This window comes from Acanthopagrus latus, chromosome 12, assembly GCF_904848185.1.
Source record: "Acanthopagrus latus isolate v.2019 chromosome 12, fAcaLat1.1, whole genome shotgun sequence".
NCBI lineage: Eukaryota > Metazoa > Chordata > Actinopteri > Spariformes > Sparidae > Acanthopagrus > Acanthopagrus latus.
Genome location: NC_051050.1, coordinates 14,173,669 through 14,194,756, shown reverse-complemented (window position 1 = coordinate 14,194,756; position 21,088 = coordinate 14,173,669). Strand labels below are relative to the sequence as shown.

Below are 21,088 nucleotides of genomic sequence, written 5' to 3'. Positions count from 1 at the left end.
TGTTATACTTTTTAGCAGGGTTGGATTATGTATTATTAGTGTATAAGCACAGCACTGCAACAAGTGAGGAAAAAGACATTTGAGCCTAAACAAATGTACATTTGTACATTTTTTGTGGTTTTGCAGAAATGTATTTCACCAACAGTTATTCTGTCAATTTGGTTGGTGGAGATGCAGTTTAGTGTAGTGACCCAAACCATTGTGAAGCATCTGAAGGGGGGGTCCTAATCTGTAAAAATTTAAAAACACATTGTTTATTTTATTATCTGTTTTTATCTTTCTATACTTTCATCATTCTGCACCTTAATTTTTATTGCTATTGGTGTTCATTAGTCTCTAAACCTATTTTCATACCATGTTTTCCATAACTAATATAACTTTCCATATCTTGTAATGCACTTTGAATTGCATTTTGATTAGTCTGAAAGTTCATATATGAATAAAGTTTTTTGATTGATTGACTGATTTATATACTTATCAATACAATATAGAAATTTAAAAAAAGAAATTGGCATAACAACAGTTTAGAATGAAACATGTTATGTAATGATGATATGGGCTGGTTGCATGTGAACGCATGTGTTCAACTGCTCCTGTTATTCTCATCTCTGGCTGTAACTGTGATAATTAATTAAATGGGGCCCTGATTAATTTGACATGGGGCTCATTAACTGTGGTTATTATTTGTGTGGGGGGCAAAAAGAACAATAATTGAAGAAGATTTGATCGACACTGTGACTAAGAAACTTAACACATTTATTTATTTTATGCTTTTCTTTTAAATTTTGTTTTACGTGTATGTGTGTTTGTGTGTTACAGGGATTGGATGGTGTATGTGTAGGTGTGCGCGCTGTGTGTGGCTCAACGTATAGGCTACTGTGACTTTAAAGGGGTGTTGGTTGGCTGAGAGGTAACAGATAGGGTTTAATATAGTCGCCAGGATCACGTCGTGCACCTCGGAGCCCCTCTCGCCTCTTCATCCGCTGTCGTCCACGTCCCCTGTCGACACCTTCTTCCTCCGACAAGCTGTGCGTGTGAGCCGCTGCGCCCTGCACCCGGAGCGATGGGAGGTACAGCCGCCGCTCGTATTGTTTGGCCGTCGTGAGCCCTCACACCATCATTTTTTTATTTATTTATTTTTTATTTTTATTTCCGATACAGCAAATCTGAGATCTGAATCTGAGCGTGTTCATCATGTTTTTTCCCGTGACAGAGGCCGAGACGCGCCAGAAACTGCTACGCAATGTGAAGAAAGAGGTTCGTTGCGTGTGTGTGTGTCTGTGTGTTTTTTTATGTCTTTCTCGCTCGTCTCAATGTGTGTTTACTGGCACTGACTGTTTGTGTGTGTGTGTTTGTGGACATCGTTCATCGGGGTTGAGCCACGACTACGCCACAGGCCTGTTTATCATAAGACTGACCATTTATTTTACATAACAGGAGGAGTGGGTGTATATAGGATGTTTTCACCCCGGTGTGTTTGTGACTGTCGTAAATACGGCGATGACGCTGTTGGTGATGATGATGATGACGATAATGATACAGATGATGATGATGATTGTTCTATGTGTGTGTGTGTGTGTGGGGGGGGTTCATATACATAAGACATATAAGTCACAGCTTCATCTGCTTCCATCCATGCTGTGTTCTCATGCCCTGCAACCGTCTCCCCCCATCTCTCCATCCCTCTGTGAAGGAAATAAAGATCAAACTGACATCCTCCCAACGCACCATCTTAGTGTCCAAAAACTTAAAGGTGTGACCTTGGCATCTGTTTCCTCCAGAAAAAGAAAAAAAAAAAAAAGTCCAGCCCCAAGCCAGGTTGATTTATTATCAATCCAGAGCCATTTGGATGTGAATCTGCATAGAAATTAAGGAGACACCACAGGAAAAAAAAAAGCCTTCAAACTGCTGCTCAGTGATTCCCTCCAGGGAGAGAAAAACAGGATGTTTTATTCATTGCTGAGGGAGCCGGGTACTTCCAGGCGTATTGTGTCCGTGCTCCCCCTCACCTGTGACTCATTGCCACTCAAACATCCATGACTCCTGCTGCGAGGAGGGGCTGCGCTCGGATATATAGATCTGAAGCAAAGAATAAAACTAAGACAATGGATGCTCGGTGCTTGTTGCTCAGGCTGATGTCTGTTTATTGTTATGATGAAGCAGACGCCTCAGATTGGTCATTCATGATGGAGAACGGTTTCAGCTTTGTGATTCTGGACATGTTATGTCAACAGACAACAATACTCTGTACATGCGACCTTTTCCAAATCGTTAGGGTTTACAATCCACCTACATTTACTCAAGTTCAGTAAATAGATCCAATAAGCAATGCCTAGGCCTATTTTAATAGAATGTCAGCCTCTAAAATTGTCTTCAGTGCTGCTGCTGCTGCTGCTGCTGAAGATTGTGATGATGATGATGATGATGATGATGATATTGAAAGGAGTACCAGCATGTCAGTTAAAAAAGCTGTCATTTTATACAGTATAGCCTGACCGATGCTGGATTCTAGGGTCTGATGTCACCGATAATGTGGAGCAGAAGCACTTCAACCATGATATATCGGCTGATGTTCAAAGAATATATAAATAAACACACTTTTTTTTTTTTTTTTTTAAGCAATGATCCATCAAATGCAGTTACAGAATACTTGTTGTTAAGATATGTAAATAACGGCTGCAGGATTATTTTATAGGTTAACAATGAACTTAATTTGCCAAAAATTACATGAAAGCACTGAAACAGCCAACTCCACTGGCAATATTATGAATTAAAAATCATCCCCAAAGTATTTTTCCACAAAAAAAAAAAGAAAAAGTTTTTAAATGAAAAAAGCAAACCCTGTTGATCTTAAATTACCTTAAAGGGGAAGTAAACAGATTTTACACATTGAGAACGGTCATTGAGAAGTCTCGATTGCTGTTCTTACCCCTCAAAAACAGTTATATAAAATCTTCTGTGTCTCTGGAGGAGCTGTGTCAAGTCAAGTGAAATCAAACCCGACAGTGACAACAGGGTCTCTTGGTTCGGCTCGAGGACTACACATTTATAAAAGAAAGAGCGCCTCAAAGCGAAGATGTGAAGAAGTATGATGAACCTCCATTCTATTCAGAGTTTGGACTCTGTGTTTCAAAACGATTAGGAGTTTGAACAGTGAATATCTTGTGATTGCATTCTGTTTTTATTCACATATAACACAGCATCCCAATATTGGAATCAGTGTGGTATTTACCAAACAGGGAGGACCTTATGCTCGTGGTTGCATTATGGGAAGTGTAGTGTCTTTGACGCCTGACCAACAAGGGACCAAAAGACAGAATATTGCCCATCCGCTGCTTCGATTTTTCTGCCTCAGTTTTCAGAACATCTCTTTCGTTTTCGCAAGTTCTCTACCTTTGTAAAGGCGCGACGCCAAACTGCTGGACTATCCCCGAAAGATGCCAGAATTAACATCTGATAGTGCCGACTCCACGCGGCACAGTAGTGACATCCCCCGGGGGATGAGTCACAGGTGTCAGGAATCACATTCCTCGAGAACAAACGGACGAGTTAACGCGACGCATTAATAATTCCGTCTGTTTGTTATCCTCATGAACCGCTCCTTCACTCATCACTTCCCTTTTGTGTGATGTCCCCCGACCGCTTCCTCCTGTGCTCCTTGTTTTGAGTCCCTGTCACCTTATGTAACCGTGTCAGATTAAATCTTTCCCTCCATGTTTCTCTCTCTCTCTCTCTCTCTCTCTCTCTCTCTCTCTCTCTCCCTCTCTCTGTCTCTCAGGTGAAACAAATTATGGAGGAGGCGGTAACGAGGAAGTTTGTCCACGCAGACAGCAGCCACATTATATCCTTCTGTGGTAAATGTTGTTTTGGTTTGTTTTTTTCTTGATTGCATTTGCACGCTCGGCCTTGGATGGGGTGTGCCGAAAATTCAGGGAACATTGCTCAAGACCTTTTCCATCATTTTTAATGTTTCATGTAAGAACAGATATAATGGGCCACACAAGGGTGGCTACACAGATTGTTTTTTTGCCTGATGTGGTTTCAGCATTTGTGTCTAATTTCAGAGTCATTTACTGGGGATTATTTTCATTACGCCGTTATTCGTGTCTATTTATATTTAATAAGGTGGATGGATTGATATGTACTAAAGTAGACTAACACCCTTCAAAGGTGTTGATACTAACCAGGAGTGAGGAGTGTGTGAATCACGTCTCTCATATCCTAGCAACGGTACTCAGTGTTTTGCAGATTTCAGTCTCTCTCTGCTTGTGCCACCTGCGCTTGCCTTTCACCTGTTATTTGTGTTTGTAAAGAGGAAATTGCACTGTGCACTTTATGAGATGATAACTAAACTCGATTGCAAATAAATAGAGTCCACCTAAAGTAAACATGAACTGAAAAACTAAATTGAAATATGGGAATCTAAATCAGACTAATACTGTGTGTGTGTGTGTTTAGCTGTGGTGGAGGCCTGCGTGCTTCATGGGCTGAAGCGTCGTATCGCCGGCCTGCTGTGCAGTAACAAGGTCGCGGCGCTGTTCATGAAAGCGGCAAAAAGCTTCTCGCCTGCTGAGGAACTCTGCCACAAGGTCCAAGAGCTGGAGCAGCTCATCGAAAACAGGTCAGCCGTTGTCCTAACGCATCGTCCTGCCCTGCATCTGCTCCATTTTAACAACCCCTTACAGACACCTCATCCATCTGGTTTTTCTTTTCTCTTTTTTTTATCAGCAAGCAGAACAGTTCGTCACAGGTTAGCGACCGCAGTCGGCAATCCAAGTTGGCCAACCTCCCCCCTCAGGCACTGAGACACCTGTGGATCCGGACTGCACTGATGGAGAAGCTCCTGGACAAGATTGTCATGTACCTGGTGGAGAACAGCAGGTTATTTTTTTTTAAACAGTACAAAACCTGTGCATTCAGTATCATTGTTTCGCTGCAAGATTCCTTTATGAGCCTTGAGAAACAGCGCAAGGTGTCTGTCTCTGTTTTCGTGCATGTCTGAATCATTTTCAAGCTTTTATTGTCATCATCTCATGTGGATATTTAAAGGGGCACTATGGAGATTTGGAGAAGAAATTACAACTCAGATGTTCAGTATTTACAATATTAATGAGGTAATAATACAAACCATCACCATAACTGAACACTCCCCAGGACACCATAGAAGCTACAAAAAGTGGCAGGGTCCGCCAAATATAAACAAAGTAAAACAGCATGAAACTGTGTTGTTTATTCAGTTAATTCAGTCGTGAAAACAAAGACAGTTTGTTATTTAATTTCAGCCACTGAAGATCTTTCCCTGCTGATTAAAAGATCCTCCTTAACACTCAAACTCCTCAGAGTGCTCCTTTAACAGGCTAACACTTGAATATTTCATGGTAATTAGGTGGTAATTAACAGATGACTTATTTAAGATTTCTCTGAAATTACCCCCAAATTACCACAATAATTGCCTCAAAATATCTAGAGTTGATTTATAAAATATTTGAATTATAGTGTTCTGTTTTTCCCTCCTGAAGAAAAGCAGTTAATGCTGATAATTTCTTTAATACATTGCCAGGAAACTTCTGCTCAACTTCTGCTGATCATGCCATTTCAGTTTCCGACTCGTTTCTGTCAAACTCGCCCTCAGCAGGCCGCTAATTCGAAGTGATTTGTTGAGGCTAACTCATTTCTGGCAAAGACCTTTCGAATATATTGCTCTGTAATTACCACCTACTTACCATGACATTTCCAGACCCGTAAAATGTGACCTTATACACATCTCATGCAAACAGGAAGTTGGGTGCAATATCAAAATCTGCTTAATGTTCTACATATTCTTCCCTGCAGTGCCTTCTATGAGAAAGAAGCCATGCTGATGGATCCTGTGGATGGACCGATCCTCGCATCTCTTTTGGGTATTTATGATCTACACTTACACTATGCATGGACTGAACCAGAACAGTCAGACCCTTTGTTTTGCCTTACTGTAAACTTTTACTGAAAACTTGTGGGATCTGATGTACTGATTGTCCTCATTCGTTACAGTTGGCCCTTGTGCTTTGGAGTACACTAAAGTCAAGACTGCAGACCATTTCTGGACGGACCCATCTGCTGACGAGCTCGTACAGCGGCACCGCATCCACAGCGGCCACTGTCGGCAGGACTCGCCGTCCAGACGGCCTGCCTTGGTTAGACAGCAGAGGAGTTAATTGGTTTTAAATCAAATAATCATAAAATACAGTGAATAATGCATGTGTACTTCATGTATACATGTATACTTCTTGTATCAGATCCAGAAGAGACAGTCCAGCGGCAGCATGGATGACCGCCCTCTCATGTGGGTGAAGGACTACGTCGAATCACTCCACCAAAACTCCAGAGCCACGCTTCTGTTCGGGAAGAACAATGTCCTGGTGCAGCCGGTACGTGTTCTTGTTAAATAGTGTCCTGATGGTTTAAAGTCACATTTTCTGAATACGGGCTGTTTTGATACTCTCACAGTATTTGTCTGGTACCTAACCGTAATGGGATATTACGAAAGGCTTGTCTGCTTTTTGAGGAATTTGGTGCATCTGTTGTTCTATTGGTCTAACTAGAACAGGAATGAAAACTGATAAATTGCAAATTCAAAGCTCTTACTTACTGTGTGCAGAGAGATGACATGGAGGCCATCCCGGGCTACCTTTCTCTACATCAGACTGCAGACCTCATGACACTGAAATGGACGCCTAATCAGCTGATGAATGGCAACGTGGGGGAGCTGGATTCTGAGAAGAGGTGAAAGCCGACAGACCCCAGCGCAGTCTGAGCAATTTCTTGTTTTTACTCTGTCAACTCAATGGCTCCATTTCTCTCCTCTTTCCTCCAGCGTGTATTGGGATTACGCTATGACGATTCGTTTGGAGGAGATCGTGTATCTCCACTGTCATCAGCAAGGTATGCTGATCCCCTGTTATTTTTTCTTCCCAGTATCCAAAGTTGTAGGAGTTTTATTTATCCTACCATTTGTTGTGTGAATTCCTCTAGTGAACAGTGGTGGGACAGTCGTTTTGGTGAGCCAGGACGGGATCCAGAGACCTCCTCTGCATTTCCCCAAAGGAGGCCACCTCCTCCAGTTTCTCACCTGCCTGGAGACCGGCCTGCTCCCTCATGGGCAGCTGGACCCGCCACTGTGGAATCAGAGGGGAAAGGTCAGCAGGAACACTTCTGTGCCCTCTTAACTTTCATAAAAACTATGACCAGTTATAACAATTATTCTACTGCGTGTGTTTCTTCCATCCTCAGGGGAAAGTTTTCCCCAAGCTGCGAAAGAGGAGTCCGCACGGCTCCTGCGATTCTGTATCAGATAAGGAGGATGATGAAGCGACCGATTATGTGTTTCGAATCCTCTTTCCTGGCAATCAGATGGAGTTCAGTGAGTGTCTTTAATCTTTCTGCCTTGCCTCCCCGTGCTAATCGAATGAAGCGTCATCAGACTACATTATTCTCCTAATACTGATTTACAGTTTAGACAATTACACTTTAGATAAATCTGTTTTTCCTCGGTGTACATCCTTCTAATTAATTCTGCGCTAATGTGAAACTGCTACGTTTCATATCTTCTTCCTGCCTATTCAGTGCCCCGTGTGCCCACCTCACAATAAAGTCAACAATGGGGAGGCTTTGGATGGACTTAACAGTAGTTTGTCTTCCACATCTCCACCCTCCCACTTGGTCTACTGTTGTGTTTTCAATGTGTTTGTTGTTTGCAGATGTGCAAATCTATTAGAATTTAAAGGTGCTTAATGTCATTTTGGCAAAGAAATCTTAATCTGTAGGGGAAGATCTTCACTGACTGTTTTATTTATGACTTAAAAAAAAAAACTTAAATAAATTAAAAAACTTTGTTTTTATGACTGTATAAACATAAACAATAAACAAAACAAACTTTCAAATGTGGCGGACCCTGCCACCATTCTAGCTTCTAACAGTGTCCCGGGGGAACCTTATTGTCCTCTGAGAACAGCTTGTTTATTCAGTTATTACCTACATTTTTGTATTATTACCTCATTAATATTAATATGAATTTCTTCTCCAAACCTGCACAGTGCCCCTTTAAGCTGGTTTTACATGCTTATGATGGGGATGATGGTTTTATTCTGCTGTGCAGTGGCCCTGGAGCTGATGGACCAGGGCGTGAACATGTGGCAGCCGACGCCCAGAAAGTCCTCGTGCTCCTCCTGCTCACAGAACGGCTCCTCTGACGGCTCTCTGCCTAACGGTTGTAATCAGGAGAGGTAAGTATTTCCTCTCGAACTCGAAATCTAAATTCAAATTAATTCTGTCGACTAAATTAGCCGGGTTTTTTTTTCTTTCCTACCAGGGCTCCCTTAAAGCTCCTGTGCGACACCATGAAGTACCAGATAATCTCCCGAGCTTTCTATGGATGTGAGTGCGAACATCTGTGTGTCGATTGAGGAATAATCTGATTGATTGTTCCTGCTCATTATGACAACATTCATCTGTCCTCTGCAGGGCTTGCATACTGCCGTCATCTGTCCACAGTCCGTACCCACCTTTCTGCTCTGGTCAACACGACTATAGTTGACCCCGAGGTGCCCTGTGGTGCCCGGGGGGGCCTCTCGCTTGAGGTCTGGAGCAGGTTCCTCCAGGACCGCTCTGTAAGACTCACACACTGAAACAGCAGGCCATAACATGTACTTTTGTTTTAATTCGTTGCAGTATTAAGTTGTTATTTTAAGGTGTGCCTGACCTGACTCAATGTTATTCAGGCCTATGAGGAAAAGGAGATCCACAGGCTCGTGTATTTTGGTGGCGTGGCTCCTTCACTACGCAAAGAGGTTTGGCCCTTCCTGTTGGGACACTACCAGTTCACTATGACTGAGAAATGCCGGATAGAGGTATTCTAAGTTCCAGCACACTTTATAAATCTGCACGTATACACCACGGGGTGCGTTACCATCTTTGCTTATGCAAGACCTCTGTTTCAGATTGACGAGCAGATGAGGATCGTGTATGAACAGACTATGAAGGAGTGGCAGGGTTGTGAGGCCATCGTCCGTCAGAGAGAGAGGGAGAAACATGCAGAGGCCATCGCCAGATGTTCGTCTGGAGCCAGCGTGGAGAGAGGGCCGGTGCAGCGGGACTCCACCATCAGCACAGATGTAAGTTTGACCTTGTGCGTAGAATGTGCTGTGTTATGTAACCATAGCACAACAGAGAAAACATGAAAAGGAACTGTTTATTGTATTGTGAGGTGGGTCCTAAGCAAATTGGCCGATGGATCTGCTTTTTATCTCCCTCCAGTCGTCTCTCAGTAGCAACTCGGATCAACAGAATGCCCAATTGCAAAGCGATTCCAGCAGCAGCAGCGCGCAGGTAGTTTCTTACAACAACAATTATCTCTAATGAAAGACCACACCCATGTTTTGTCATGCATTAGCCCACTTATTACAACTTATATGAACTGTAATTTTCCAAAGCATACTATGACTTTTAAAAAAAAAATCTATTTCCTACCTTTTTTCAAATTAAATTACAATGCTGAACTTGCAGAAACGTGCAGAATACATTGATAGTCATAGTCAATGTCGGTGCCTTCAAGGTTTCTGTCGAAAATCAGACAATTTATAGTTCGCTTGCAAAAAAAAAAGTGCATTGATGAGCTGTGTTGTCAAACAGGTTGTTTATTATTTGCCATAAATGAACGGATGTTAACCAGCAGCGATCGACACTAGCAAATCATGAATGAAAACGTTGGTTGGCCAAAGTCAGTAGGATAGATCATTTGGGAACCATGAATTTTTATCCGGATTTGTGCCATTAGTTGAGATGTTTCTCAGGATAAGTAAAGACTCTGACCTGCAGGTGGCACTAGAGGATAGTCAGATGACCACCAAAGTCACCAGGTGTCTCCCTCTGAAGAGCATGAATATCTGGCTTAAATATCACAGCAATAAATCAAATTTAATTTAGAGATAAATGTGTCTGATCGACCAGCCATCATCGTCACCTCAGTTGTGCCGTATGGGCTGTGATCCTTCAACAGTTGTCTCTTTCCATTGCATCAAAAATTCAAAACATGTTTTCTGTTGGTTACCAGGTGTTTGGATCCGTTGAGGCAGTGGATCAGATTGAGACTGAGCCGACGGCCGTTGAGGGAGAAACACAGCACAGCCGTCCATTGAAGGACATCACATGTGGCACTGCAGAGGCCCCACAGCCACCCTCTGGCAACCCCTCATCCCCGAGTCTGTCAAATCAATGTCCAGAGTCAAAAAACAGCCCTCTTGGAACTGAGTCAGCTGTTGGATCCACAGCCTCCCAGCAGACAGCAGAAGCATCAGAAGTCTTAAAGGAGAAGATTACAACAGAAGCACAGCCAGGAGGGGAGGATGTGAAGGACGCGGCAGCCAAGGAGGAGGTTTTAGAGACGAAGATGGAGACGGTTTCAGGCGGTGAGGTGGTTAAGGACTGTGGAATTGCTAACTCAAAAGAGATGCCTGAGTCTGAAGTAAAACCTGGAGTAGAGGAAAAAGAAATAACACCAAATGAGCCATCTGAGGATGTAAAAGAAGTAGACACCAGTATGAATTTAAGATCTGTTCCAGAGAAAACTAATGTTCTAAAGCTAGAAACAGAGATTCACAACGAGTATTTCCAAGCACCTCCACTGGGGCAGACCTTGACTTTTCAAGTGCAAAAGAGCAAATCTGATCTGAGAGTGGAGTCATTGTGTTCACCCACGGCAGAGAAAGATACTAATCCAGCAGGTGAAACGAAGCCAGCGGTTTCTGAAAAACCTGAAACGGCGTCTGAAGAAATCCCATCACAAGTGTCAAAGGCCGCCACCACGGGGGCAGAAAGAAAGGATGCGGGAGCGTCAGCTTGTGAATTGGCTGAAGTGAAAAAAGCTGCAGAAATTTCGTCTGAGAAACCGGGCTCAAATTCGCCCGTCAGACAAGTACTGAACGCACTTCAGACGGCTTCAAGGGGCAGCCTTTCATTATCGTCCCACTCCCGGCAGTCTCCAGACACGGCCGATTCAGACGACTCTCCCTCTGCCCTGGAAATGGAGGACATTCCTGCAGGGATAACATGTGTGACCTCTGAGGATATCAAAGCCAGGCCTTTGGCAGGGCTCGCCGCTCCCCCCATCTCCTTTGCCCGAAGAGAGAGAATGGCATCAGAGGGCCTCGTCCTAGATCACCATCTGGACACGGCCTGTAACACCAGTCCTGAGGGCACCGACCTGGGCCTTTCTGAAGAGGAGCCTGAGATGGAAAACGTGCTCGCCGAACCAGACGCTGCGGAGGTGAGAGCAGGCGCCAAACACGACGAATCCTCAGAGGAACAAACCTATTCTGTAAGCACGACACGTGACACACAGACATACCTCAAGTTTTTTTTAACCGCAAGCACGCGCTAACAGAATTCTATTTTTGCAGCAAGAAACACTGGACATGTACTTGATCAATTTGCACCGCATCGACAAAGACGTCAGACGTTGTGACAGAGCGTACTGGTACTTCACATCCGAGAACCTGGACAAGCTGCGCAACATCATGTGCAGGTAAATGTGTCACCATGCTGAAGATCGCTCATGTTTGTCTCAACCCGAAAAACCGAAAAGCAAATGGAACCATCTGGTTTTCTTTGTAGTTACGTGTGGCAGCATCTGGATACGGGTTACGTCCAGGGCATGTGTGATCTGCTGGCTCCCCTACTGGTTATTCTGGACGACGGTCAGTGGAAACTTAAGTGCAAGCCATGTCAGCATACAATCTTCTAAATTGCTAAATTACTAACCTCTTGAATGTCCACGCTTCCCAGAGGTCATGGCATTTAGCTGCTTCACTGAGCTGATGAAGAGGATGAACCAGAACTTTCCTCATGGAGGTGCCATGGACTCTCACTTTGCCAATATGCGTTCTCTTATCCAGGTACGTACGTACATATTTGGGCTGAGCAAGTGTTTGCCTGAAATGAGTGTCTGATACAGATCTTGTGCTTTTTAATTATACTGTACTAGCATCATGGGGGTAAAGTGTGATGAAGGGAATTCCTCAATGGGGAGCTGACTGAATTCTTATATTTAATATATACATATAATTTATAGATGTTGCAATTTTTGATTAACCTTTATCAATTTCAGACTTAAATCAATGTCCGGTTCATCCCGCCCACAAGGCACCATCTGATATCGCCGTGTTCGTGATGTTAAACTCAAACATTGTAATCACTGCTGCTCCAGGGCCGAGGTTGAAACGGACCAGTGTCAAAGCTTAGCAACTCGGAGAAAGAGATCTGACAAATATGCACCCGGGAGTAGTTTTCCTTTTGAACACATGTTTAAACAGTAGGAAATACATATTAAGTATTTTTGTTGCCTAAACCTAACCAAACAATGACAGACAAGTGTAAAGACAAAGCAAAAAAAAAGTGAACTTAGTGTAAAAAAAGATAGATAGATAGATAGATAGATAGATAGATAGATAGATAGATAGATAGATAGATAGATAGATAGATAGATAGTTAGATAGATAGATTATTTAGTTTCTAGCAGGATTTAATCTGACTTGTCTTCATACTATTAGATCCTGGACTCTGAGCTGTTTGAACTGATGCAGCAGAACGGAGACTACACTCACTTCTATTTCTGTTATCGCTGGTTCTTGCTTGACTTCAAAAGAGGTGATGGGAAAATCCTGCACATTCAAAAATATTTTCACTTGAATCTCCCATTAAAGATACTGAATGTGATCTGATTTCTTTTTGTTGTCTTTTTTTTTTTTTTTTTTTTGGCACAGAGATGGTGTATGACGACGTGTTCTCATTGTGGGAAACGATCTGGGCAGCCAAGTACACCTCCTCGGAGCACTTTGTGCTCTTCATCGCTCTGGCACTTGTGGAGATGTACAGAGACATCATCCTGGAAAATAACATGGACTTCACGGACATCATCAAGTTCTTTAACGGTAAGACGAGATGTGACAGATGGAGAAGTTACGAAACGGAGAGTCAGTTATCAGAATGAATCTGTATCAGATTTACATACCATTCTCATAATCAGTTGAAGCAAATTGAACAAGTTGAAGATGATAATATTTTAACAATAATATGAGAGAATACTTTGAAATAGTTACAGGGAGAAAATTAGCTATCAAACACGATAAGTATTCCTAAAAAACGTACCTCTTGTGAGTCACAATGGTTTCTCAAATTCTCCTCTCAGAAATGGCCGAGCGACACAACGTCCCGCAGGTCCTGATGATGGCTCGAGACTTGGTCCAGAAAGTGCAGACACTCATTGAAAACAAGTGATGACAGGATGCCGCTATCCTGCTGCTGCTGCTGCTGCTGCTGCTGCTCCTCCCATGTTTTCTTTGTGCTAAATTATTTCAAAGTACTACTGACGCTCCCACGTAATAGTCATGTATTCAAGAGGAAAAAGGAATCAATGTTAGTGAAATGCCGTGATTGGTAAGTGCTGAAAAGACGACCGGTCATATAGTTGTGTGACGTCTTTTCCAGATGCTCCTGCCTATATTCAGGAGATGCAACTATTGCCAGTAAATTGATTTTGAACGTGTTATTGTTCACCTGGTGAATGTACCCTCGTCGCTTCGGGATGTTATTTATTTTGCCTTAAATTTTGCTGTTTTTTCAGGGATACAGCAACCAACATTCTTTACTGTATTGTTACATTTTCTGCCGGGTTATTTTGGTGAAGTTATACCTGCCATACAGCTTGTGACACACTTGAACATATTTTAAGTATTTTTTAAAAAAATATTATTTCGGTGAAACTGTAGCTACTATGATTAAAACATCTCGTGATGCACTTGAATATATTTTCAGTAATAATATCTGCCATTATTAGACGATTTGGACTTAGAGGTACATTAGAGGAGGCTGTGTCCATGTAGCATGTGTGGTTTGCTTCCCGATAGCCATTTTGAGGACCGCTTGCCGGCTTCTCGGTGAAGCTCGGTGGTCCTCTCCCTGTGTTTGCCTCCGATGCACACAAGCCCTGCAGGATATCCAGACCGAACCTGTGAGCTCTGTGCATGATTGCACATAGTTTGCATACGCAGTATCGTCTTTTCCTCTGGCACCCCACCAAGTTCTCATACTGTGCGCTCCTCCTATCTCTGACCTCCTCTATGCATTCGACCATGGTGTGAACGTCATCCTTCGACCCCTCCACTTGCTTTTATTTCTGTGCTGACCAACACCCTAACACAATGCTGCTCTGGCTGAAGAACTCAGCTAATGGTTCTCAAGACATTGAGACGGTACAGTGCTAACAGTGGCTCATTTGATCTCAAAGGGGTGCAGTGAACGCAACATGCTTCCTTTGCAGTCTGCACGTCCCTCTCTCACTTTCACCTTAGAAACAGTTTCATGGTTTTCTGCCTCTGTCTTGTCCTGCCGATACTGCTTAGCTTGTCAAACAAGTCTTACAAAACACTACTGATACATAATGGAAAGGGGGCATCTTGTGCTCTCTGCCTGCCGGATTTTTGGGCTCATTTTTTGGGGGAGACTGTAATCGTCCCCAGATTACTACTGCACACCTCTTAGCTCAAGAGTTTCTGTTCATTGTACTTTATCACCGTGCTGCTCAGACTGTCGTGACTTCAGCTACTTGTATAGTTCTTCTTTTTGTAGCCGTCATTTCACAGTCTTTTGAGTACCAGGAGGTCAACTTGCTACATTTAAAGGCTCGGTTTAGTGGTAGCTAACAGTGGTATGCAGCCATGCAGATATTTCCAGTTTTATGTGTGTACGGTCAGTGGAAGTGAATGGAATTCCATCTTTCCAGCCGAAAAATTAACATTTAGCTGCAACTTGTGTGTCCAGAAACAATGTCCTGGAGATGTATTTGGTTAAAAAAAAAATCCAATGTTATGTTGTGAATATCCTAAAATCGTCACAAATAAATACTCCTCTATCTACATGGCTCAATACCAGCATAAGTATGTCCAAAAATATGACTTATTGGTGCCACTTGTGTTCGCAAAACAGCTTAAACACACCTGCATTTGGTTCACTGTGGCTTAAATTCCAGTGTTTTTATATCACTGCTAATGTGTCTCCATACGATCCTCTAAAACATGCCCAAGTATTGCTGTTTGTGTATTGCTGTGTTTGTTGTCAGAAGATTTACTGTATACAATGTGTTAAAAAGACTTATTGTCTAAGATAGTACATATTTATTAAATGCAATACAATGTCTGTATATGGGCTTTATCGGACTATAATGAACAGAAAGATAAAAATATGCCATTGGAAATAAATATATTTTTATTTTTTTTCTCTGTCCTCTCAGATTGTCACCTGGTATAATTAATTTATTGCGTATTAAAAAATATTATATTTTGCATCCTGTGTGCCTCATGTGTATTTCCACACTTGACACTCACAACAATGTAATAAATATATACAGTTTCACACCCACCAGTGTTCTGTAGAGAAACACAAGATTTTCCCATGTCAAACAAGCAAGTGGGGGAAACGTATTCCTTTACATTATGATCAAATTTGGTCTCAGTTAGCCATGCTGGTCACGAAGACAAACATTCCTGAAGCAATTTTATTTAAAGACATGGGGGACAAAATTCAGATGAATTCCAAAGTTCAGCTGAAGCTAGTATGAGGCTTCGGCTAGCTGAGCTAATCAAAACAAGTGGCTAATTCCCAAACTTCCAGTCTTTTTAGCACAAATGTACCTATTTATCAGCCCGCCACAGAGACTGGCTGGCAAAACACCAGGAGGGATAGGAGGTTTGTGACAATTAGTAAGTAATTTGAGGGAAAACTTTAGTTAATGGTCTAGTATTTGTAGATTATGTTCATACAGAATAAGGCCTTAATAACTGCTTCATAATGAATAAAAACCCAATCAGCACGGAACAACCGTTTGTCAAAAGTATTGATATGTTAATATTTGTAATACAACTTGATTAAAATGATACAATAGGCTACAGTATTATTATTTTCAGATACATATCTAAAAACACCAAGCTGCATTAGGGTAACATGGGTATAAATTATTAAATTAAAGACAAAACTGTGTCATCATTTTGGAAAGCCCAAATCCAATGTATCTAGTAATGATATATTTAAAATAAGCTTAAGGAAAAGGAATAAAACAGTCACAGTAAAAGTTTGCATTTTATTGGTAAACAAAAAACAAAAAACAAACAGAGAGATGCGTACAAATTATATCCCACCAACAGGCCACCTCAAATTTTAAAAAATCATTTGACAGGCTCACAGTCAACATGTGTCACTACTCTAAAAAGCTCACTAATTTGACATGTTTCGAGTCAGAGGAGGATATTGATTAGCTTCACAGGTTCATAGATTGGCAAAAACGTCATACTCAACATGGTTACAGCAACATGACCTCACAGCCTGGTAGCTGCAGAATTGCGTGATTCGTTTTGGACAATGACATTTTGTGTGTGTGTGTGTACAGGTCAAAGTTTGACATCACCCAGAATTTCTTTATAAAAGAAACCCTCAATATGTTACATGACAATCTAAAACATTTACTTCACTTAGGGAAAAACCCAAACAATACAACACCGTTTCCAGATAACACGATTGGGTGTTCAAATAACAAGGAAAAAAAAATTTAAGGCTGAGGAGAAGAGCAGGGTGTGTTCAGATCCTGATCATGGAATGTTTTGTAGCAACATATAATGATGATGTATCCTACAAGGAGGCCTGGGGTTTTAAAAATAAAATAAAATAAAAAGTAAAATTACAAAATGTTTTCCTCAATTCCTCTATAAATGACAGGCCTTTCTACCGGTAGTGACGCGGAGGTGGGCTATGGTGCTGGGGAGGGTGCCTCCTGGGGGGTGGACTATGGCGCGACATAGCATGCCGTGGAGGCGACTGGTAGCGTGGAGGGGGAGATCCTCTGCTATAGGGAGGTGAGTAGCGACCTCTGGATCTGGAGCGGGAGCGTGACCGACCCCAGTTAGGGGTGCCCCTCTCTTCATAGACGCGGATGTAAGCGGTCTCACCCTGGGGTGGAAAACATTTTTTTATAGTTATTTCTTCAAACATCTTTGAGAGTTCAAGTGCAATTAAATCTCATCAGTGCTTGCACTCACTTGGTGTGAACGGAACTCAGTCCGATCCAGTCTGCGCAATGCATACTCCATGTCCTCTCTGCGCAGAAATTCCACCACACCCTCGCCATCACGCTGCACGTCTGCAAAACAGACATCTCCTGCCTCGCGCATATGATCCTTCAGATCCTGCCAGCTCCCGGTTGGCGGTAATCCTGGAATAGGAAAAATATACGTGTTACTTTCTTGTTTTATATTACTGGGCAATAAAATCACTGCAGGAACAGGTTTCATCTTTTAAGCTACTCAACACATGTATTATCTGGTTTTAAGGCATTTCATGAAATCTAAACTAGCTGGCAATTAACATTCAAATGCTAGATGTAAATAGATGGAGAAGTGGGGAGACTTAGAGGTTTGCATATTCTTTCTTGCTGTATATTAATGTACACGTCCTTTCAAAGATTATCAAATTATTTAGCAGACAGTGAAGAATCCTAGTTAATGTAATAATACTGTACGGTTACTTAACAGTCTAGACTGATTGTTTAAAGTGATCAATATGGCTGTTTCCTATGGTGTGCTCCTTGGGACTTGTTTAGTTGCACTTTCTTTTACAGTTGACGTTTTTGTTTCAATGTACTTATTCAATGTTAGTACTACTGAATTAAAGCAAAAATAATGTAATTTCCCAAGCTAGAAATGCTCAACTGGTTCTTGACGGGTGTAAGTCTACCCAACTCCTCCACTCAGTATTCACAAATTCCTTTGTATTGCATGTTGACTAATGGTTAAGGATAGCTAACTCTTACAATAAAAAGAAGGTGGGAATTTCCACCTTTCAGACCACAACCCCAGAGTGTTTTATTTCCAGAAACCTGCTCTACTATGACCGGTCAATACAGACTAATGTATAAACCCTAGACTTAAAGGGGTTGATCAAGCAGTCCAATTCTAACAGCTTGTATAAACACAAGATAAATGTAGCACACGACAAACAGAAACTAATGATGATGATACAATGACAAAATAACACCTACCAGTAACTATAGTCGGAGTTTGGGATTTTGCAGCCAACTTGAACGGCTTCGCTTTACTTTTTGTGTTTCGTGATTTAAGGAGCTGACTTGACCTCATCCACTCAGTCCCCTTGACCTCCAGTCCACCATGAGAGAGAGAAACACATCTGCCTACGACTCATAACTTCTTCTACTAGTCCCCTTGTCCTCCAGTCCGCCATGAGAGAGAGAAACATATCTGCCTACGACTTATGATGTCCTCTACTAGTCCCCTTGTTCTTCAGTCCGCCATGAGAGATTGAGAGAAACGTATCTGCCTACGACCCATGATGTCCACCTACAAGTCCCCTTGTCCTCCAGTCCGCCATGAGATAGAGTGAGAGACTAACATATCTGCCTTTGACTCATGATGTCCTTCACTAGTCCCCTTTTCCTCGAGTCCGCCATGAGAGAGAGAGAAACATATCTGCCTATGACATATGACGTCCTCTACTAGTCCCCTTGTCCTCCAATCCGCCATGAGAGAGAGAGAGTGTAACTTGTCTGCCTACGACCACCATCCTACCAATGACCTTCACCTCCAGGATGGTGTTAAAGTGAAAAATATTAACTGGCTACGACTCATGACGTCCACCTACCAGTCACTAGGACCCGGAAATCAGATCTTCGAGTTGGGGGTCCAAACCTTCCTCTTGGTCCTCCTCCTCCCCCTCCTCCTCCACCTCCACCACCACCACCACCTCCACCTCCCATAGGACCAAATTTAGCACCAGAGGAGCGGGGATACTCTACACGCAGCTTGGAGTCTCCATATCCATATCCATTCCTTCCATAGACGGCATCGTCCGCATCCCTAAGAGGAGAGAGCAAAGAACTCCTTACCACAGTACGCCTGCTTCACAAGCGACAAAGATCTGGAAATGCGGTCCCCTTCCATTTCCGGCTGTCAGTCACTGGAGACGATACTATAGCAAAAAACTTAAGGTATCCAGCAAGGGGAAGTGATTCGACTTGCCAGAGATCATCCCTAAAACTCACCGTGGGTCTTCAAATCGGATGAAGGCAAAGGGGATAGTGCCTCTATTGTTCTTCAATTCAATGTCACGGATTTTTCCATATTTGTAGAAGAGATCCTCAATGTCTCTCTCCTGGACATCCATGGGGAGATTCCCCACATAGATCCGGCCGTCCGACATGGTCGTCGATTGAGTGGCACTGCTGACACAGAATGGGGGCACCTGCAGACTTTAAGATCACTTCTTGGTCTCACAAATTGCTGTGGAAGGTCTCCATAACATAATCCTAGGCCTAGTCCCAATCCAAAACTTAGTCCATTCGCTTCCAATTCCTTAATTTAGACAAAAATAAAAATGGCACAGGACTTCTGATCCAAGCCTGAAAGGTTAATAAATGTCCAACAACGTTAATAAATGGTTACAGAATTCTAAAGTGTGTGTGAAGACATCTGGTGACCTGATGTGACGAGACTGGCTGTCTTGTTGTAACATCATGCTTTAATTTTATCACGTGAGACTTAAGGTTATTTTCCGGCCTTGGCTTGGCAATAAAAGTAGTAGAGTTTCAGTGAAGTTGAGGCAAGGCCCTCAGAAATGATTCACATGGTTTCTTTACTCATTAAACCAGTCCGTGACTCATTGTGCAATCTGTAGTGCAATCACTCCAGTCAGCCAAATGAGGGCAAGCCTACTGAGGGTGTAAAACAAAAATAAAGGAGCGGTCTATATTTCATTTCTTTTTTAATGTCTAATTTACAAGATGAACAATGCAACAAAACACACGAATCTACGTACATTTTATGATAAGATTTTTTAATGAATCCACCTTTGATAATGTCCCCACCAAATAAACATTTTAAGTTGACGTGTAGTTGTATTGGCAGAGCTGAACAGCCTTACAACTTGCAAGTGTTTTTACTGATTTGGACACTTGTTGCATATAACAAGAATAGACATCTGGCGAATTATCAGTAACAACATAGATCGATGTGAAAGCGCAACGGCACTTGATTGACATTTAAATGCACGTCCCTGTGTAATGTTAAATAACCTTAGTCTAGACCGAGAATACGTTCCCGGGGCCTTGAAACAGGCAACAGAAACTGATGAACCGGTCAAACTTGAACACCACCTGAAGACCGATTGGGACCGATAACGGATTTGTTCTACTAATAACATGATCTTATACTTTGGAAGCGCAAATTCGCCTTTAAAGAGTGTAGAAGTATAAACTAGCCCGCAGCAGCCTAGCTAATGTTAGCTAGCTAGCGATAGATTATTCGATGGATTGCTTGCCCTGCAAGCAGTTTTTAACAACAACAACAACATAATCAATAAGAGACACTGCGGCACCAAACAGTTTTATCAGACTGTTCAATTCGACCGTTGAGTCTTGGGCGTTAACGCCATCTTAAAGAAATTCTTCGTGCTCAACATTTGTAACAGATCAGCCTCTTTGTTGATATAGTAAGGTCAGCTAGCGAGTCAGGCTAACTAGCATCTCTTTCGGCTACAATGCACAAATATTTCTCCTAGCTCGACGATAAAAACATAAATGTGCAGCGCACACTAAAACTATGCAATAAATAATACTTAAATTATCAAAAATATTCAATCACCTTTCAATGGGCGCCTCCTTAAGCAGACGTAATACTACCAGTTCACACGCTGTGCAGCTTCCGTGTTAGTTAGCAACATTAGCAAGCGGCTCTGTGACTTCTTCTACTTCACATTTCCGGTAGACAGCTGTGAGGTTTTGTGTGTTGCTGCCCCCGTCGGTAAGAAAAGGAACATGTACATTGTTTTGGTATATCACAGCTCCTCTTGGTGACTAACTACAACAATATCACACATTAAAGTGAATTTACTGGTCTTGCGGAGCACTCCTGCATATGTGAAAAAGTATTAATCTGATAAACTGGCACCATTAATGTCCCTCAGTGGCTAAATTACATTGTGGTTAATGTCGACAGCAGGT

At 42.3% G+C, this 21,088-nt stretch overlaps 2 protein-coding genes across 8 annotated transcripts; one reads left to right on the top strand and one right to left on the bottom strand.

Moving 5' to 3' along the window:
- Positions 1 to 880: 880 nt before the first annotated feature.
- Positions 881 to 15,365, top strand: sgsm1b (small G protein signaling modulator 1b). Of its 4 annotated transcripts, none has more exons than XM_037116591.1 (25): positions 881 to 1,070; positions 1,214 to 1,257; positions 3,779 to 3,854; positions 4,459 to 4,621; positions 4,729 to 4,881; positions 5,833 to 5,900; positions 6,031 to 6,173; positions 6,276 to 6,407; positions 6,638 to 6,762; positions 6,854 to 6,921; positions 7,012 to 7,175; positions 7,270 to 7,399; positions 8,135 to 8,261; positions 8,348 to 8,412; positions 8,500 to 8,645; positions 8,757 to 8,885; positions 8,976 to 9,149; positions 9,292 to 9,363; positions 10,088 to 11,350; positions 11,433 to 11,557; positions 11,647 to 11,729; positions 11,818 to 11,927; positions 12,582 to 12,678; positions 12,795 to 12,962; positions 13,220 to 15,365. In XM_037116591.1, the coding sequence occupies exons 1-25, from the start codon at positions 1,064 to 1,066 to the stop codon at positions 13,306 to 13,308; spliced, it is 3,921 nt and encodes a 1,306-aa protein (XP_036972486.1). In that variant the 5' UTR covers positions 881 to 1,063; the 3' UTR covers positions 13,309 to 15,365. The 4 variants fall into 4 exon arrangements, with proteins under 4 accessions (XP_036972486.1, XP_036972484.1, XP_036972487.1 ...); XM_037116589.1 differs by having other exon boundaries at positions 1,162 to 1,257; XM_037116592.1 differs by lacking the exon at positions 9,292 to 9,363 and having other exon boundaries at positions 1,162 to 1,257.
- Positions 15,366 to 16,145: 780 nt separating this feature from the next.
- srsf9 (serine and arginine rich splicing factor 9) lies at positions 16,146 to 20,887 on the bottom strand. 4 transcript variants are annotated; one of them, XM_037117783.1, is made up of 5 exons: positions 20,730 to 20,887; positions 19,133 to 19,309; positions 18,733 to 18,947; positions 17,118 to 17,290; positions 16,146 to 17,028 (listed from the first exon to the last, which is right to left on the bottom strand). In XM_037117783.1, the coding sequence occupies exons 2-5, from the start codon at positions 19,288 to 19,290 to the stop codon at positions 16,804 to 16,806; spliced, it is 771 nt and encodes a 256-aa protein (XP_036973678.1). In that variant the 5' UTR covers positions 19,291 to 19,309; positions 20,730 to 20,887; the 3' UTR covers positions 16,146 to 16,803. The 4 variants fall into 4 exon arrangements, with proteins under 4 accessions (XP_036973678.1, XP_036973680.1, XP_036973679.1 ...); XM_037117785.1 differs by having other exon boundaries at positions 19,133 to 19,312; positions 20,730 to 20,880; XM_037117784.1 differs by having other exon boundaries at positions 19,133 to 19,332; positions 20,730 to 20,873.
- Between the last annotated feature and the right edge of the window lie 201 nt (positions 20,888 to 21,088).